At 39.6% G+C, this 20,497-nt stretch overlaps 1 protein-coding gene across 1 annotated transcript in view; it reads right to left on the bottom strand.

Moving 5' to 3' along the window:
- CUBN (cubilin) overlaps positions 1-20,497 on the bottom strand; it is a 144,382-nt gene that overhangs the window by 70,180 nt on the left and 53,705 nt on the right. The window contains exons 28-31 of the mRNA XM_071429898.1: positions 17,021-17,180; positions 8,903-9,084; positions 2,353-2,527; positions 586-767 (exon numbers count right to left, since the gene is read on the bottom strand). Coding sequence (XP_071285999.1) covers positions 586-767; positions 2,353-2,527; positions 8,903-9,084; positions 17,021-17,180 — 699 coding nt within the window. The remainder of the gene's footprint in view (positions 1-585; positions 768-2,352; positions 2,528-8,902; positions 9,085-17,020; positions 17,181-20,497) is intronic.

Genomic DNA, 20,497 nt, shown 5'->3' with positions numbered 1-20,497 from the left:
AAATTGAGTTCTTTGTGAATGACAGTTTATCAAGGAGAGGAAAGCTGGATTTTGGGCTACAGTCACTCTGCTTTATCTGACTAGTACTGATCACACATGCCTTTGTACTGAGTGAAGTGCAATCTGACATCGAGGGCCAGGATTTCATGTCCCTGCTCCCAAAAGGCCAAGAGGAGACTTGGAGAGTTTTTCGTTGTTGTGCACTGATTGAGCAGCAATTTGAGTTTCTGTGACAACAAAAGTTCCCAAACCAGCAGCAATGTGAAGCTTTAAAGAGAGCAGAGGGTCTAATGAAGCAATTAAACAGACAGCTGCAGAGCACCTGAATAAACAGTGCATACATAAAGAAAATCAGCCAGCAGCAATTCCCTCTGGATGCAGACTCCCTCTCTCCTGAGTTTGTAGCAGTGTGGGCAATCTGCTATATATGTCAGCAGTTCATCCTATGGCTTGGAGCAAGCTGTGGCAAACTGCACTATAAATGGGAAAGGGTGTCATCATAACAGTTATCTGTGTATGAGGTTATTTTTCAAGCATTTCACCAGACTAATCAAGGAAACCTTTGAAATTTCTTTTGTTACTTACTTCAACATTGTCATAGTTACATGAGTGGTGATTTTCAATGTCAAAATCCGTGAAATTCAATAGGACTCTGTGGCTCTGGTCAACTTGGATAACCCAGGAGCAATCAGTGTTGTTATTATAAGGTTGAGGATAGTTTGGAGAATGGATTTCCCCACTGTTAGCTTGGAAAATACCACCACAGCCTGAAAAAGACACAATCAGTTTTAATCACAAGCTCTTTTCTTTCATACTTAGTGAGAATCCAGCTCTATTTTTAAACTATGAACACCTCCTTTTTTATATTTCCTACATTAAGCTTTTTTAAGATGAGTGCTACAACAGTTGAAGTGTGCAACAAAAATCAATGGAAATTCCTTTTAAAGTATAACATTATCATTATAATTGGAAAGTATAACATTATCATTATAACCGAATATGTGACAACACTGCTCAGAGTAATGTAGCCCCAAACTGGCTGAAGCATTAGTGCTGGTATTCCTCCATCCTAGATACTGTAAAAGCAATCCAAAATACTGTTCATATGAATGTCAGAGACCTGGCATACTGAGAAAGTAATAACTAGGCCTAGCTGAGCTTAGGGTGAGAAAATTACTTCTTTACTGAGCGAGCTGGAGCTCCTCATTGCTCATGAGCAGTGCAGCAATTGCAAACCTCACATTTTTACTTCTCTACCCATGAAGTTGAGGGCTTCCTGAGGACTCCACCCTCAGGTACTTCTGGTCAGCACAGCTCTGGTGCTCATTAATATCTAAATAGCCCAGAATGATGAATTCTGTGTGGGAAGTACCAGGGATTTCAACAGAACTAACACGAACAGAGTTTTACATCTTAAAAAGAAATGGAGGAGGGGAAAAGAAATACAAGGATAAAACAACTCTACTGTTATTTTATTCTGGTGAGTGGGTATTTTAGAGGCTAGAGGGGGTTGGAGTACAGCAGGCAAGACATTGTAAAGGGATAAGAAAGCTTCAGGGGGCCTAAGTAGAAAAAATAAGCCGCCAGATCTCAAAAGGGGATTAATTCAAAGGACTATGGTAGACTTCTTTTATTAAGAAAAAAATCTTGTGCCTTTCTCATAAAACTTCTGAGAGAGGAGAAGTATAAACCTTGACAAACTAATGAATCAGTGTGCTTAATCAAGCAAAACTGCAAGAATTAAAATTTGCCTCTCATCACTTTTCATTGCAATTATTTTCTGATAATTGGCATTTTTATTAGAACTCCCATGTAGAGACATGGTTGAGTCTTTAAGAATCTCTCTTTTAGTGATTACCAGTAAGGCTATGAACAAAAAATTACATTGGGAGATGGATAAACATTGTAGAGATCAAGTATTTACTAATCACTCCAAATATTTTTGGGGTCCAGTCTACTGAGTTCTTCGAGCTAGTGTTCTCAGCTATTTTTCAGTTTACCATTTGAAACCAAAAGCACCATTCAGTGAATAAAAGACTCTGTATGGGTAAGTGGGTGGGAAGAAGTGGTAGCATGCAAAATCCTTTGCTCATTGCAGAAATGTCTTCATTAATTATGTAGAGAAGAAACTGAAACAAAATACATTAAAAGGCCTAGATTTCAGATAATTAGACAATTTTTAACTCTGTGTGTTTTCCAGCATCTCTTAGTGTTACCAAATTCCGTATCACCCAAATTCTCTTTCACCTTTCAGTCCTCTGCTGTTTGACTACTTTGAATGCTTGCATGGCTGATCCTCAATTCTCAGGCTTCCTGGCATTAATTTCTCCTGGTATTAATCAGTATACTCACCACCTGGAATTTCTTGCCAGGAGGCATTAAAGCCTTTCCCCGTCACTGCTGCGTCTGTCTCGAAACGGACAACGGCTGAATTGCCAGTGGTGGAGATTCGCAGTGGGTTCTGGGCTGATCTTGAAACACACAGCTGGGCTAGCCTAGGAGAGAGGAAATCTGGGCCACCAAAGACCTAGAAGTGGAAGAAATATTGTCAAAGTTTTCCCAAGAGAGTATCTGTCACACAGAGTACATGAGAACTGTTTAGTTTTTAGGAGGAAAAAAAACCAAACCATCTATAAGTGTTGAAAATGATTCAACATTTTAAAAATGTAAAGCAGCTAATAGAGTCTCTTTCTCTGCAGACTTTGTTGGTACCTGAACCACCTGTAGAAACCAAGTTTAGAATTCTAGATGGTTTGAGAACAGCCTTGCATTAAATAGAATTTTCTGTATGGGGACTTGGCCAGATTCTTTTTCCCTTTCCCTCCAGAATTAGCACCTTGTTTCTCTGGACATATAAACCCAGATTTTTTTTTATTTTGCATCCTTGTGCAAAAAAACTGGCTTCTTTTTGCAGGAACCTGTTCTGGTGATTTTCACCACTGATATCTAGAGGCATAGTTAAAGATGATTTTTAAACTGGGGACAGATTTCATAATTCTTTCTGCTAAAACAAAAAGCTTTGCAACTTTATTTACTTCAAGGGCAGCATAAATATCCTAAAAAAACTGGATTTGGGTCAAGTAAGCTACATAATGTCCTATGCTGCATAATGTTAATAATGTCCTTTGGAAATAAGGATATATAGAATACATATTTGCCACAAAAGACGGGTTTTGGCTTTGAAGAGTAATTGTTTCCTACTCAGCAGAGTGTGCCTCAGGCAGTCATAAACCAGAGAACCACCACTCCCTTAAGCATCACAGCAGTATGATGTACTTACAATGCATTTTTCAACCAAGTGCAGTGAATTATGTGGCAGTGTGAAGCCTTGTTAACCCTGTTTGTTTTCCAGAAAGGATATAGGATTTTAGTTTGAACCCATTTGTAACTGGTGAAACTGGCTCACTTTCCCTAGTCTTCCCTCTCAAAGCTGAAGAAAACACACATGGCTCTAGGCACCATGATTTTGGTGCCTAGAGCCCTCAATTATTGGATTTTCTTGGCTTCCTGCATGCTAATGAAATGGCACCCGATACTGACAGTCTGCCACCTCCACTGCATGTGCCTGGCAGGGCTGCAGCTGCAAAAGTCAGCTTGGCAGTGACCTTGGATGTGAAAACTATAAAAGAGGTACACCAAATAATGTGCTGCTGTCTTTCAGCAACCAAACAATTAACAGAAAGATTCTAACTCTATAGGTATGCTTATTATTATGTATAAATCCCAAAATTAACCTAGATAACATCAAGTTCTAACAACAGAAAAACCCCAACAACCACAAAACAACAACAAAACAAAAACAAACAAAAACACCCAAAAGCAGAGAATAGGAATATAAGGCAACAAATCCCATCAGAATTTTCCAACAGTAGCACCTCAAGTCCACTCCAAAAATTAATAGTTTGGTAAACATAAAAATGTTAAAAGAAACAGTCTATGCATCTTTCTCAGAAAGCAAGAGCAAAGTTAGAAACAGCTTTATATGTGTCTTTTTTTCCTATGATCACTTCAAAATGAGGGGAAATTCAATATTTTAATAAACTCTATCAGACACCTTTAAACCCCAGAAGCAGTTTGGGTTCTGCCCAAGCTAAATATCTGAGCAAGTCTAACAAAGAGCTGAGCTAGTCCCCCCACATTCAGGGCTAAGGGTACTGCATTGTTACATAATTTGATTAATTGTCTGCTCACTAACTACTCAGAGGGCCTGACACTGCTCTGATGTTAGAGATATAAGAGAAATAATTTGGTTTTAGCTGGAAAAAAACCAAAAAATCAGTGACTCCAGGTTAATCAGAGACCTCAGGAATTGAGGCTTGCATCCCCGGAAGAAATAAGGAATGAATTTTTCTATAAACATCATAGTCAGTTAGATGTTCAAAAGACAGTATTTTGCTGTGGTGGCTGATAACACAGGCTTAATAGCTTAAACATTTTTATTTTGACTGAGATAGCACTTTTTTGCATTCTGCAGGGAGGCTGCATGACTTGAATGGATAATGGCTCCTCTGTCCAATCGATCGTCTCAAGGCATTCAAAAGGAGTCAGTATGGATGAAATCACAGCTCAGATTCAGAATCTGTAATGAAGCTGTCAGGGTCTGGGGAACAAGCCTGTTTGTCTGCTGGAAGCTCAGTGTCTTCAGAAAAATCCTACTGCTTGGCTGCCTGTGAGGCCCAGTGACTGCTGCATTTGTCAGAAGTCTGTTCAAATATGAATTTTAAAATGTGTTTGTGGTACATTCCCTGAGTCAGAGCCACAGCATGAGATCTGGCAGGAACACATGCTCTTAATCATCTAAACCAGCCTAGGGAAGCTATGTGGCAGAGGAAACAGCAGGAGTTTCTAATATACATCTAATAAGTCTCATATTAGATATGGATATAGATATAGATGATATGGACCTCTCATATCATCCCTGGTGCAGACAGCCCCAGGGCAAGGGAACCAAACCCAGCTCTGACATAAACCCTGCTGATTTCTGCAGCATCTCCTCAGACATTATCTTGGCCCAAGCTGAACACTTCAAACCGACCTATTGGGAAAGAATTAAGGAGGGGGGAGAAATATGGATGGAAATCTGAAGTTTGTGGGTCTCCTTTACATTGTTAACTGTTCAGCAACACCTTCTGCACAGTTTCAAAATAAAAAGCAGTCAGAGGCATACTCCTTATAGTTATGAGTATATTTTCTTTTCCCCTTTAGGCCAGTTCAATTAATCAGATGCTTTCATAAAGGCTGGAATAAAAACAAGTTTGAGTGTTTCCATGACAAAAAAACAATAAAATATTATATTTGGCTACAAAGAGAAAAACCAATAGTTACCACATGAAAAAAAGAGGGAAAAGAGAATGGATGGAAAGAATGAATTCAAGGGTGTGGTTCATAAAGATAGGATATCTGAGCTGAAAAAAATATAAATAAACATCTAGTCTGACCAGAGTATCTGATCCCAAGATAAGGTGGTATTGGATCTCATAGCAGGGCTGCAGGACACTGAAATAAAGCCCATGGTTTTAATCTGTTCTTATCATTTGCTTCTGCCCCGTTAGCTCCATTTAATGTTAACAGTCAGCATTCCAGAGTTATGAGGAACAGAAAGCTGGTTTTATGCAGTTGGTCACCCTCATGACACATTTTCTGGGAATAACACTGATCCCTGCCCAGATATAACTTTCAGCAAAGAGAGAGCCTGGCTTTGGCAGAGAAATAAGAATTGTGGTAATACCTGATGGTTTTTTCTATTTTAATGAGAAGACCAGAGCATCTGACTTGGAAGTGAAATAGATTGACAGTCTTCCTTCCTTTTCTGCTCAGGGCTACATCTTGCTGAGGCAGAATATATTTATAGTTTGTAAAAATCTGGTCCATGCTAAAGGAGAAGATGTCATCATTTATGTGTCATAATTTATTCAAAGCAGGCATGGTAGTTTTCCTCTATGAATGTAATTTCAATAGAAGCCATTTAAAAACTATTTGAATTATTTCATTGTGTCCAAAATAATGTCTCCTATTTCCATAAAACATTTCTAGAAAATATCTTTATGAACAATTTAAATTTGCTTTCTGGATGTTTATAAAAGGAACAGAATTTCATGTGGAAGAAAAAAAGACAGACTGCAACAGTGCCATAAAAGAAACAGGGAGAAAGATTAAAGGAGAATGCATCAAACACTTGAGCCATGGGGATAACCTGAGGATTTCACATTAAAAAAATTAATGTAACTATTATTGCACAGTTTTGGTGAAACATATGGCAGTCCTGGGATACTGACATGGAAATGACAGCTTGTTTAAGAGGCAAAGGAAAGGGAAGGGAGATGCTGCCTCTTACAAGAACAAGTATGCTTCAGACAAATGTGCAAGGGTGAAATATTCAAGAAACTTTGGTATAAAAATGAACTTAGCAACAAAGATGTTGCAATGAGAAATATCTCTTAAAATTTTCCTAAATTCACTGCCAGGTCAAAGGGATGAGGGTGTTCCTAAGCAAAAGATAAATGCATCCAGGAGAGCAAGTTTTGTAACTGCTGGGAAATATTCATTACATCTTATTTCGGGTACCAGACTGAATGGGACATGGAGGGACAGCAGAGTGCAGACCTACTTTAGTACTGACTTTGACTTCCTATTTTCCTACAACTGGAAAATTGTTTGGTGTCAAAGAAAGCAGGAAGCAGTAGAACTTACTACTCAGAGATAAGGAAGATGTGAAATCAGGAGAATAACCATGAGAAAAATTAGACTTCAAACCCCAAAGATACTTAGGATACTTTTGGGAAGATAATATGAGAGTTAAAGATCCTTTGAACCTTAGTGATCACTGAAACACACAGTATCAAAAGCACACCAGTGGCCTTTTTTTTAACACTCTACAAACTTAAATGTAAGTGGGGTTTTCTGCTTGGACATACATAGAAATTACAGGAAAGAGGGTGGCAAGATAAAGCAGCTTCTGAAATTGGCTAGCCATGTTCTTTTTTCCCCCCTACTAAATCTGAATCATCACTTGTTCTGTTCAGACTATGTCAATCATGGAATGAATTAATTTTATAAAGCAAGAAAATATGTATGTGGCAAGGTAAATGAAGCTCCACTGCTTGTCTGCAGCTTGGCAGGGGAAGCTCTATGCTGCCACACAAGACCTTTGATCATGCACTAAGACATGAACCAATTTTCCCCTGTAAGTTGATTTATGTTAGATTATCTGCCAGCAGATCAGAGCCAGGTGTTGGGAACTGGATAAACCAAGATCAGGAGAAAAGTAACTCAAAGCATGCCAATTCTGAGGGCAGGAAGGCAGGGGAGTTCAAGCAGCAAGGTGAGCATCTGTGCAGATGAATCAGTATAGTTGGAATGAAGCAAAACATAGCAACTCAGCTGCAAAAGGCAAAAAAAAAGGAAACCTGAAATCTAAGGTGAATACCTTGCTCAGGAACACAGAGCAGCAAACTGCAGGGTCCTGTTAAATTATGTCTTTAGGCAATTGGTGTCTGGCAAGTCACTCAATTGGTTTTAGCCCAGCTACCTTCCCAGTCAAAAGCTCCCAACCAAATGGTTGCCAGCCATCTGTACTCTTACTGGATCATGACAGCTCCTGAGCAACCATCTGCAGATGGAGGTATTGTCCTTGGACTATTCAAGAAATGGTCATCCACAGCAAATTTAGATTTGGAGGCTGTTTAATGGATTCCTCCAGGCAACAGAGGCATAATAGAAGTTTATAGGCAGATAACCTTCAGTCTGGTAATTCTGGGCACAAAGAACAATGAAGATGCAAAACAACAGGCTTCATCAACAGCCAAAGCAGCCAGTTTTTTTTTACAGGTCACCTACTCAAAGTCGCTGGTGTCAGCAATGTGACACACAGGTGTATTTGCCAATGCTACTGATGGAGAATTCATGGAACAGCTTCCTTACACCCGGATCCTGCAGAAGTCAGAATGTGGGAATGGGAAGCAGAGCATAAGTGTGGGTGCTGGACAGACAGTTGTCTGACTGTACGCTGTACCACATCACCCAGAAGAGGAGAAGAAAGGCTGCAGCAGAGTGGTACAAGTTCTCTTAATCAGTCTTTTGCATTCATTTCAAAAACATTGAAAAGTCACCCATGTATCAACACTGACAAAAAGTCACAACAAGTGTACCTCCATTGGTGATCTCAAATGTCTCTAGTGAGAGCAGTTTGGAAAGTCTATAACTCTAAAGTGCTTCTTGAAATTATTTCCTGTCCCTTCTTCCTGTACTGGAAGCCTATTCAACTCTGTTAGCTGAGATTGATCACTTGGTTGCTTACCAACATGAGTGAAAAGATGTCATCTATAACAGGATCATCCAGTCTTATGGGTCTCTTCAAGGAGGCCAGAACATCCTTAGAGGGGCTCCTTTTCTCCTTTTTCCACCACCCTAAGGTGACTAGGATATTGCCTCTTTGTTGTTGTTGTTGTGTGCAAAGATTCTTCCTAAATTTCATCACTCAGGGTTATAAATCTCTCCACATCCTTGGAGGGCCCTACACAAGATCTCACCTGAGTTATCCCTCGCAGTGATCCATCATCTTCCTTTGCATCAGGAAATATTCTTTATACAGCACATACCCTACACTTAGTTCTTTATAAAAGGTGGAGTTTTTAAGACTAAGTTTTTCAAAGGAGTTTTGTCTTTTGTTAGGAAGCATACGGTGCATAACATCATAGTTAAGGTATACAGTCACCAAAGGTATAAAAGCAAAATATAATAAGAACATTAGGGCTTCTGTGACAATACCTGTTGAACATACCTGTAGCCTCAGCAGAAACAGGAAATTGTGGTAGAATTGTTCTGCATCTGCAGTTCTTGGGATTATCTGTTCCAGACAGAAATGAATATAACTTGTGCATTTTAGAGGAGTAAATGCTCTTACCTCCAAAACATCATAGCTGCAGTTTGGGTGGTACTCAATGTCAAATTCCTGGATGGTGAGATGAATGCTGGTGCCAGGGGCTGTGTGGATGTACCAGATGCATTCCCTATTGCTTGGGTATCTGTTGGGGTAGCCAGGGCTGTGAAATGAACCAGAAGGGCCAGAGAGCTCTTCTCCACAACCTAACAACAAAGCAAAGCAGCCTGGTGAGGAGGTCTGGAAAAACTCTCTGACAGCTCTGATAAGGACAGGCAGTGGCCTGTCCATTTCATTGACAAATGTGTACTCTGGCTGGAAGGTCTGCTCTGCCACAGGGAACCCAGGAAGAGAATGGCAGGCTGGAGCAGTTTGCACTGCCTGTGCAGGAAGTACTTCACCTCCTGTTTTGGTGCATTTGGTACCAAACCTCAGCATCTCCTCTGACTGCTGAGATAGAGAAAAAAAAGTGAATTTTTTTTATTGGCTTCTAACTTTATCAGTTCAAAAAAGCTAAATCAGATCCATTCTCAGCTCTTACTGACTTCAAATAATGCACAAGCTAAGTTATCATAGGGAGGTCTTTCTATTGTAAAAATGCCATTTCCCACTGCTTTAAAAATCATGAAATTAAAGACAATACAATTTGCCTCAGCCTACTGAGCATGATTACAAGCTGCCAGATCACAGTGGATAAACCAACTTTCTGACACTTGGTGTGTTTAATGTTCTTTTCTTTATTCAATTGTAACAGTGCAATTGTAAAACAAGCTGTGTTTGAAAGGTTATGGTTTGTTTTTTTTCAGATAAGAAAGCATTGTCCTAACACCACTCCCCAGACCCTGGGGTGACTAAGTTCTTACATACTGTGAGCTAGACTGAAAAAAGAAGCCAGTCTTTTTTCAGATGAAATGCAGGCCCTGGTTTACCAGGACAAAGCAGCTGAACATCTGAGACCAGTTTTATCATTGCTTTATGGAGATGTGCTAAGTGCAGCACTAGCCTCTCTTTAATGAATTCCTGGGAAGATGCTATTCCTGCCTCAGTCCACAAGTTCAGGCATAAATAGGGCAGGAAGGCACAGCAGCACTCCCAGTATCAGGGCAGATTTAGATCAGCTACATTCATAGTGAAACCTTACCTTTAGAAAAGCCAGTAGGGTGGCTATGTACCTGTCACATGCAGAAAGAAAAAGGATTCTGTGTTTCATCTTTTGTGTGTGCCATTCTGCTTTCCAGCAGCAATTTTCTTTTGCTCTTTACATTACAAGCCCCCCAAGTGTTTCATTTAGGCACTGATATTTTGCTTACACAAAATTTATAGGTTCACTTGAGCTTTGTAATACCCACACTCCATCAATTTCTTTGGCTTCATCTCCAGAGGAAAGGGTCTGTCACATTGAAAAGCCCCAAAATACTTAAGAAAACCATCTCACAAACCATGAGCTCTATATTCCCAGAGGCAAATACTGTGGTATGTCAGAAGTGATAAATAGCATCTCTATCAGAGCCTTTATTTATAGGAGGTATTTCATAACATAAACCAAATAAAACACTCCTTTGATCTGCCTAACATATACACAGATGTGTAAAACTCCTTCAATCTCTATTAAATCTAGGAATAATTTGCAATTTGAATAAGGTGTCTGGCCATTGCTCTGCTTTGCACCATATTTCAGGAAGCTGTAGATCAAGATCTTCAACTAAGTACAAATATTTTCCTCAATGTCTTTCATGCCAAACTTGTGGCTGCTAAGTCTCAGAAGCATTTACCATCATTTCTACCATTGAGTTTTTCAGCTTCACACAGAAAACCTGACTTTGACTTCCTCATAGTTGGCTATAGCACTTCTAGGACTGCAAGACACAAATCTATGAGGGGAAAGAGCAGCAGGTCTGAAAGGGAGCAAAGCTATAAGAATCTATTTTAAGCTAAAAAAGGAGATATCTAAATACAGTTGTGAGGACATGCCAGCTATGTAACACTGATCTCTCTCAGTCCATCACACAGTATCCACCAGCAAAGCACCTTTTAAACAAAAGAATTCCCACTGATCCAGATGAACCTTTCCATAGTTGTCTCACAGGGGAATTGGCACAGGCTTAGCTCTTCTCCCTTTTGCCCACCTTGCTGCACATGGAGCAGCCAGAGGTGGCTTGCCCTGCAGTCACAAAGCTACACTGCCAAGCTACTGGGCATCTCAGTTTAGGAACTGAACAAGATTTTAAGTGTATTTTAAACCAATATTGCCTTTGATCTCTATGGAGAAAAAGGCAGTGCACTTCCTCCCCTGAGGCTGTCAGCACAGGTAAAAGTTAAATCCCCTGAAACTTTGATATCCATGCATGTTTCATTCAGTGAGATGGAGAGGAAGAAGGCTTCAGTGTAAAGCACCATCCCTTTTTCCTCCCAGTGCCTTTAGAAGATGGCCTGGTTTTCCTCTAAAGAAACCAGGTTACTGAGGTTTTCAACTTGAAAAAAAAAAGGTGTCATCGTTGGGGAAGCCTCTCAGTGGAATTTGCAGCCTTTCTTTCCCCTCAGCAGCTGGAATTACACAGCCAAAGGACAGAGCTTTGCTCAGGAGGAAAAAGCTGCTTTCCAGCTTGGGAAACAAAGATTTCTCAACAACCAGACTTAATGTCTCGGCTCCTGAGGGGGTGGGAACAGGGTCAGGGGAGTTTCAGCAGGCAAAACTGCCTGCTGAAATAGACAATTGCTATTTATCTCAGCTCAAAGAAAGCTGGGAACATTTTAAAACCTAACAGGCATTTATGACTCAGCTTCTCCTACTCAGGGTTTCCCGATAGCCACAAAAGACGTTTTTTATTTAAACCTGAAATGGCTCAGAGGAGAGGAAAGCCTGTGTGCAGGTCTTTGAGGCACAGACCTTTCTTCCATGCAACCCTTGTAGGTAGCATTCAGATTACTCACACTCCCTCTCCAGAGAGGTTTATATTTTATTTCCTCTGAGCTCAATCAACATTCTCTGGAAGCACATGAGTAAAACGGTCAAACTGCTTTTAATGTCTCATTTCTTTTCTTCTAATTAAAAATGTTCCCAGAAAAGGCTTTTTTTTTTTTCTTTTTCTTTTTTTTTTTTAATGGAGTGATTCCTTTTAAGTGCTTTAGCAAAATGAAGGTAAAGTTTAGGTCTCTGAGACTAATTTCTTATAAGCTTTTTGCAAAAAAGATCTGAATTACTTGAGTTTATGCCTAAGCATTCACTGACTAATAGCAGAAAAAAGAGCTCACTGATCTTTGCAAATATGAACTTCACACCTGAATTTTTTTGACTGACCAGCATATGCCACAAGAAACCTCCACATCAGAGTAAAAGAACTATCTCTGAACTCTCTGGCCAACTGCCAGGAAGTCTGTGCATGATGTTTCTGTTCTTTATAAGGATGAGGTGAGAGTCAATTCTGTTGCATTTTGCCAAAAATATAGATGCTAGTTGATTTTTAAAAAATATTTACATAAATACTTAAGAGATTAAAACATGTGTTCCCAATTTAAACTCACTTGCTCACTTGCAGGATTGCTCTACAATGCCAAAATGAGAAAACTCAAATAATGAACTTTTTGAAATGCTTATGAAACTTTGATTACAAAGGTACATGTGTACAAACCTTCTCCCAATGTTTGTATTTGTCTGCAAACATCAAATAAAATTTTGATTCTATTGAAAAAGAAATGGAATTTTTGCTGTTTATAGCAACAGAGTAAAAAATGTTGATCTTTAGGAATAAAAAAAAATAGCAGCATTACTTTATCTTTCACTGAAATAATAGTGATTAATACCAAGCCATTTTGTTCCTAGTGAAACATCTTTAAAAGTTGTTCTCAGCACAGAAATGCACAGTCTTGCTCTGTGCTGTGACATGCAGACAGCTGCACTGTGGAAAAGTTGCTTGCAGCTGAACTGCATACAGCATATGACCAGTTTGTGCCAACCTCCTTGCAGTAATTTTGAACATTTCAGCCCTGCAGTTAAACAGAGAAAAAAAATAAGAAAGGGGAGGTACTCTTTTAGTAGTGTAAAGGTCCTGGAATTCCCCTGAAAATACTGACAACTACTACCTACTCTGGTGTTAGTTGCTAGGAAATCAGACAACAAACAGAAAGCTTAGGAAACATATATTTGGTGGTTTTGCTTTCCTCTGACTAAAATTTACGTATTCATTGAAGATTGTGCAAGCAATGATTTACAGATCTTTCCATATTACTGCCTGTCTGGTTAGCAGATGGTGTTCATTAGCCAAAGAAGAATCCCTATTCTCAAAAAAAATTATAGCTGAACAGAAATGTTGTAATCTGTGGAAAACTTTATTATTTGCTAGGTTTTCAGATTTATTCAGGGGTATGTTTTTAGCCACATGCTAGAAAAATCCCATCCATAAAGGTTAAAGAGAGCTTGCACTGCTCCTGCATAAACCAAAGTTAGGGAAATGAAAGGAACAGAGTTTTCCAGTTGTGGTGCTCAGGGTGAATCATTTCAGTAAACATAAGCTCACCCTAACTGCAAGGAGCATGTACTATAAACATGTGCCTGTACTAAAATAATAATGTGTGAAGTATAATTTGGATTTGATTCTGAAAACTTTTGCTCTCTTGCGTAGGTTTGGTTACAGAGTATTATCCAATGGATGAAGTAGAATAATTTACATGATAAGGGTTTATGCAAGAGAGTAAAAATTGAAGGGAGATCTGTTTCAGGTTTTTCTTTGCTTTCTGATTTGTTAATATCAGACCTTGTTCATCCTTAGACTTAATGTGACAGAAAGACACTGAAAAGGAATAGCCATTTTTGGAAACTGAAAAAATGGCAATTTGCCAAAGCTTACACAAGAAATAAACAACAGAGCTATGATTCAGGCTTAGAAAATCTGGACCTCAGCTCCCTTGCTGACCTGAAGGGTGATATTCTCTTCAGCAATCCTAATGGATGCCTGAAAAATGTCTCCAGTGAATGGCTTCTGCATCTTCATCTAGCCTCTGTTTCTGAAGGGCTTCTCTGAAGAACCAACAAACTTTAGCATTTGACCTGACACATATATCTGACAATGTGAAACAGAAATTGGTGCAAATTTGGACTGAGAAATGCTGGGAAGAGACAATGAAATTGAAAAGGTCTATTGACCATGAAGCAGCCAAATGAGAGAGCTTGCAATGCAATGCAGATGTAAATATAAAGCAGTGAGGCCCTACATGCACATTGCTTAATAAGGTAAGTGATGTGTGCAGGAAATATGTGTCTCCTCAGATATGACAGTTGGCACTGGTGTAATTTTGCACTCAGAGACCTTTGCCCTCTTGGCCTCCTGACTTTTTTTTAGGGAAAGCAATTTGATTGGCATTCCATCTTTGCAATATCCAGACTGTTACCACAAGTTTATTCTTTCTCAAAGGGCCAATATATGTCCCATATATATTTGCCAATATTAAACTTCCTAAAACAGAGTGAAAGTAGAATAAGCACCTTGCAGATTCAAGCTTTCCACTGGCAAATAATCCTTTTGAGGCCTTGACTGCAGAATAAAACATTAGTGATTTAGCCAAATCATTTTAAAATCCATCCTCATCAATGAAACTCCCTTAGAAGAACAATGTTATTTCACAACCAAAGTAATTTTTAAATTTACTTCTCTGCGCTAGAACTGTCTATTCTGTTTCTTTCTAGTTCCAGTTGTTTTCTATTTCTATTATTTCTATTTCTATTTTTTCTATTTCTATTCTTTCTATTTCAATTTTTTTTTTCAAGTTAAAATTACATAGGATACTTTTAAGCATACATAAAAGCATTCTCTTAAGAACAGTTACAAATTCTGTCCTTGTAAAAGCCTTTAGGTTTTCAAAGAAGCCACTTTTTAAAGCAGGTTTCCTCAGCAGCTGGAAAGATCAGACACAAATATTTTAAATCAAAACAGTTTTGCTTCATCTATGGCAGGAGGGGCTATTCAGATCAGCTATCAATGAGGTAAGCTTTTGTCTTTTTTTGACCACCTCACAACTGCAAAAAAGCTTCTGGGAAGAGTGTCAAAATCTATCAGGCACATGGAAAACAGAAGTGCTGCTCTCTTTACCATCAAAACATGTGAATGTCCTTGATATATATCTCATAGAGGCTTCACAACTGCCAGTTAAGGAGCACATGGACAGCCTGAGAAATAGCTCACAGCAGCTTGAACTCCAGAGCACACATTTGTCACTTGAGCAGAAATAAAAGCCCTTCTCTCAGCAATATATGTAGCTCTGTTATTTTCTTGTCAGGTGAGATGTTACCGGATCTGGATGTAGATTGCCCTAGGAATTTGCACTCAGGGAAGAAGGGACCCAAATGCTTCACTCTGAAATACCCACTGAAAGGCTGCATCTCCTGATCAGTTCCCCTAGACAAGGAGACTTTTTCCAGTGAATTTTTTTTATGAACTTGAAAGATTTTCAGAAGGGAGAGGTAAATATAGTACCCCAGCCACAGGGACATATCTAATTTATTTACTCTAGGGCAACCAGGCAATGTAGCCACCAAGAGTAAGAGGAATAGCTGTATTTGTGCATGACACCAACAGAGAAATGGAAGGGAGATTTTTGGAATGAACAAAAAGATAACAACTGTGGTCAGCTCTGGAGGAACTTGCACTCACATTGCAAGCTGTCAGAAGTCACAGCTGTGACGTTCTGAGCCAGCAATGACATTCCCTGAGAGCCAGGCCTATCTGACCCCACAGGTCCTGGTCTGGGCTTAGACACAGCCCCACATTAGCAGCCTGAGCCCTGTGCAGCATCAGGGTGGAGCTCAGTGTACGGGAATGAACAGAAGGGCAGAGCTGCCTGACAGAGAAATGAATGGCAGTGCAGCAAAGGACGGCAGAGGGCTGGGAAAGGAGAGAAAGCACCAGAGTGTTTACCATGCAGGCAGATTCTGGGAAGCTTTGAGAGCTTTAGAAAAGCAAGTTAACCCAGCACCATGGCTACTGTATGGAACTGATGTCATCTGGCTGTGCATAAAAGCCTCTGCTTTTTCTTCTTTTGTGCAGCTCCAGGATGACATCACCCCGAAGCACAAGAAGGTACCTTTGTGCTGGGGCCCTTCCCCTGCTGGCTCCTGCTACACATCCCACTCCCAGCCTGTGTCCCTCCCCTACCCAGAAACGCTCCCTCATTCCCCTGCTGAATGCAAGGCACCTCTGGGGAGCTGGCAGAGCCCTTTGGGAGCCTTCAAGCTCCAGCAGTCTGTGCTAGGGCAAGGAGCTTCCATCCAAACCGTGTTCAGCAGCCTCAGCAACCTGCAGCGGGGCCTCTGCTGCCCTCTTCATCTGCTTCAAATGCAGTCAAACCTGAATGCTGCTGACTGATGAGACAGACAGGGCAACTGGGGCAACTCAATTATTTTCAAGGTTGGAATCCCTTTGGTGGGATGTACAATGGCACACGATTTAACCTTGTTACAGCACACAACTGCTGTTAAATAAGCAGAGCAAAAAATACTACATTTGTAACCTCACTTATGAAGAAACTGCAAACATAGTTTGCTGTTTTAAAATCATTAACAGATTTGTTTATAGTTGGCTTGCATTCTTGCCTGTTTAATAAGGCCTGCCTGTGACAGTTTTCATGACATGCAAGAACAAAAGAACAGACACCCAATGCACGTCCTGGCCAATGTTATTTCATGCAGAAAAATGGGGCGGGGTCAGCTGGAAGTGGACACTACCACAGGAAACAAGTACCACCCAATTGAACTAGAGAGAAGCCTGCACAGAAAACAGAAGTCTATAGAATGGGGAAAACTGAGGGCTGAATGTTCCCATTAAAAAGCTCAAGTCACTCACAGTTTCCCATGACAGCATCTATCTCCTGTTCATTACAGAAATTCTGGACACGCCCCTCATCCCTGTGCCTACTCCTGGAAATGGAAGCACATTTCAACTAACAGCTCTCAGTCTCCAATCAGCTGATCTGTGATGGTGTGCATGTGCAGAAACATCCACTGGGAAAGGATGTGTACAATTATGAGGAAATGCAATGGATTTAGAGCTGCAATGGGTTATTTCTATTTAGATGGCATAGCGTGGCATAAGCTGGAACTCCTTTACACATTCAGGGAAGGAAACCTTCCCAGAGGAAGCCTGGCTCACTTACCATCAACATGCCATAGCATCTGGAACCCACTTCTCACATTCAGTCCATCAGAGTAAAACTCCACATGAAGGCTGGTCCCTGTAGTGCTCCCTGCCAGTGGAAGAGACTGTCCACAGAAAGTGCCTATCAGGCTGGATTGTGCATCAGGCCCATCATAGAGCTGAAATGAAATTAAAAAAAAAAAAAAAGCCAGTGAGTAAAAAGAAGCTCCTCAATTAAGCAGCTTCCCAATGTTTTGTACAGAATAAAAAAAAAAAAAACCAAACCCAAAATAGTGACACTTCTCCCACTGGCCACCCTTGTACAGCAATATGAGCCTGGGGAGTGTGGAAAGATTTGAGTAAAATGATGAGTAAATACAACGCCAATATGTCTTTAAACCTGGCTGCACCCTGTGTGCAGTGGGAAGGGTTTGCTGTTTCTGTTTTGGTGTGTATTGGGGGTTGCTGGGGAAAAAGATAAAGGGCAAGTGGCAGTGAACAGAAATAGAAAGAAAAAGAGGATGTCGTGGGTCTGATTTGCCCATGCACCCAACAGGCTGAGTGCCTCCAAACCCCTTGGTTACAACTCATCTGTTTACATCTCCATCTGTTTAAGGCTGCAGCCAAGTGAACTGCCTGGGCTTCTGATGGAGAAAACCAAGCAGTCAACATCACAATGGCTTCCCAGAGTGGTGAGGACAAACTGAAAACCAGAAGGAAAGTAAATCTTCAAAAACACAAGGAGATTTCATATGTGTTTATTTATGTTTTCATAATCTCATGCTAAAGTCTTGATTTGGAGGAAAACTCTACTGAAATTTGATTTCCTTGTCATACCCTATGTGCTGGTATTTTGACAATCAGTGATCAGTCAGATATAGCCAGCCTGAAAACCTTTCTGTTCTCTAAACACAGCTGAGGAATCCTCCATCCCACTCTTAAAACATTGCCACTCTTAAAAAAAATCCAAAATCAACCAAACACTCAAAACAACAAAATGCTAGGGAAATATTTCTGTATTTAAATATTTAAATGATGTCTGAAGGCAGTCATATACTCACAATTAAATGAAAACACTTAATACATATTTTGATGGTGTGATAGTAGATGCTTCGAGCTTTTTAACTTCTTTACATTTGTTGTCTCCAGACAGGTTTAAATGGTATTTCAAATTCTAGTTTTGGGAGTCTTTTCAAATCCAGCAAATCACACTGAACACACCTCTGTGTTCTCTCCAAATACCCCATAACTCAGTGTCATTTTTCAGGCATGAGGAATGTAATTTTTGCAAAGCTAGTAAAAATGAAACATTTTAGCTAGATTGCCTTTGATTTACAATATCAGATTGCTGGTTATTTTCAAGTTAGGACTTGCTTTATTATTTCTACCTTGGTTACTACAATTCTTAAAGTTTAGGAAAACAGCAGTCCTTGTCCTTTATTATCACTTTGTGACAGCTCATCTGATCTTTTGTCTTACAAAGCATATCTTCCTAACACAAGCCAGCAAATTACTGGCACAGAAACCATGTCTGAACATTCTCATTGTGCATTTTTGGCATGTTTCCTTAGAGAATTTCAACAAAAACTTTTCTCTTTTCTGAAGCCATTACCGTAAAGTTGTCTCTGTGCAAAGAATAAAATCTATGATCTCTAGAAAAACAGCAAAGGTTTATTTACCTTTGCTCTCCATTCAAATCTCTTTTCCAAATATCTTTGATTCCACTAAGAAATCTGCTATGTTCAGTACTGTATAAGTCATACTATGGAAATACATTTCAGGAAATATTGATTGACCATGCTAGCTGCTAATTTTCATGCATATTTTCTGGCAGACTTTCAAATAAGAATAAGTCATTAACCCCCAGCCTTTCTGCTCCCCCAGCCTTTCTGCTGAAGATGCTGATCTTGCAGAATCTTCAGAAATCTTGTTACTCATTTAAAACAGAGTTGGGACCAAAAAATCAACTTGAATGGCATCAAATTCTCTAGCAGACAGTCCAGTTTAAATGTTGGGGATTTTTTAATTTAAAAACAACAACCATGTAGTTCTGCCAGAAGTTAGGGTTAAATTGCAGGAATAATTCTATGATAATATTCCGTGGCCTATTTAATGACTGGTGACCATCAGTCTAATACAATGAGAAGCTCAAAGCAAGCTAAGTGCATTGCAAATTGAGAACTATCACTCTATTTGGTTTCTCTTGGTGAAATCAGAAAAGATTGAAAGTTTCTAATTGCAGACACATTGCTGGTAGTGATCAGATGTGTTTGAAAGTAAATATGAAATTGTCCTAAAGATTAGATGGCAATATGTTAAATATCAATCTGTATAGATGGCAATATGTTAAATATCAATCTGTATTCTTTCCACATATAAAATTTGAAGGACCACCTGATAGACAGATGAGCTGTTCCATGCCCAGCAATACAGGTATGACCTTCTTCCAAGCCAGCATGAGAGCTTTACACATTCTTTCAAGGCATAAGTTCAGAAAAATGAAATCAAGTCAGATCCAATTAGATGTTTTAATAGTACTTCCTTTGATCAATTTGTGGTGTATACTACTCATATTTCTGTGGCTTCAAGCCATGGAAATCTTACACCAGAAAAATATGAATGGTGAAGAATGAATCAATGTGGAGATCACTCTGAAGAGTAGCTAAAACTATGTCAAGGTAGATATTTACAATGTACTGTTAATTCTAGTGATTACAAATGCAAACCCATTCTAACGAACTATGGACTGAATCATACCCAGGAACTTCCAAACAGCAACAAAAAAAAAGCTTCATGCATCTCCTGCAATTTGATTCATCAAGAGTGTATTATTTTTATCTAAGTCAGAGAATGCCACATTTCTATGTCATCTCCTCTGAAAACAGTCCATCAGTTTTTCTAGCCACAAAGCATGGTTACTATGGCAATGCCTTCATGCCGTGCTGCCCCGTGGCTTTGAGTTCAGAGCAGCATTTCACAGGGAATTTGAGTGCCTGGCCAGCTGTAACTCATTGAGAGAGGCAGAACCACGACTGCTAGAATTACAGCTGGCTTTTTTGAGCTGTCTTTCATTTCTAAATGAAGGGAACAGCTGTGTGTTTTCACAGGGCATTTTGAACTTCTCAAACCACCTTTTGCTCTCACACAAACACAGGCAAGGGAAACTGAAGCTGCACACAGCTCTCATGAGCCATAATTTCTCTCCTGATATCTGAGATAATGTTTCTTGTGTTAGGTCCTGCTTTGTCAGCTGTGTTATCTTAAACAGCTGAAAATTGAGGGAAGGTTCTTCTGCAGTCTATATGAGGCAAGATACTCCTTATAATTGTGCAAGACAATTGGATTTTGGGGCAGTGTATTAGTCACTCCAGCACCATACTGACTCCAGGAACTGGTAATTTGACTCTCTTCCAGCTCCCCATTGGGAAGAAAGTGCTTGTTCCCTTTTTGTGTGTATATCGGTTTTGTAATATATTTATTTGTTCAGACCTTTTAG

The sequence above is a fragment of the Agelaius tricolor genome, unplaced genomic scaffold (genome assembly GCF_023055355.1).
Source record: "Agelaius tricolor isolate 1412-34295 unplaced genomic scaffold, bAgeTri1.0.p SCAF_6, whole genome shotgun sequence".
Classification (NCBI taxonomy): domain Eukaryota; kingdom Metazoa; phylum Chordata; class Aves; order Passeriformes; family Icteridae; genus Agelaius; species Agelaius tricolor.
The sequence above is the reverse complement of the archived record's forward strand: the minus strand, read 5'-3'. Positions and strand labels throughout refer to the sequence as shown.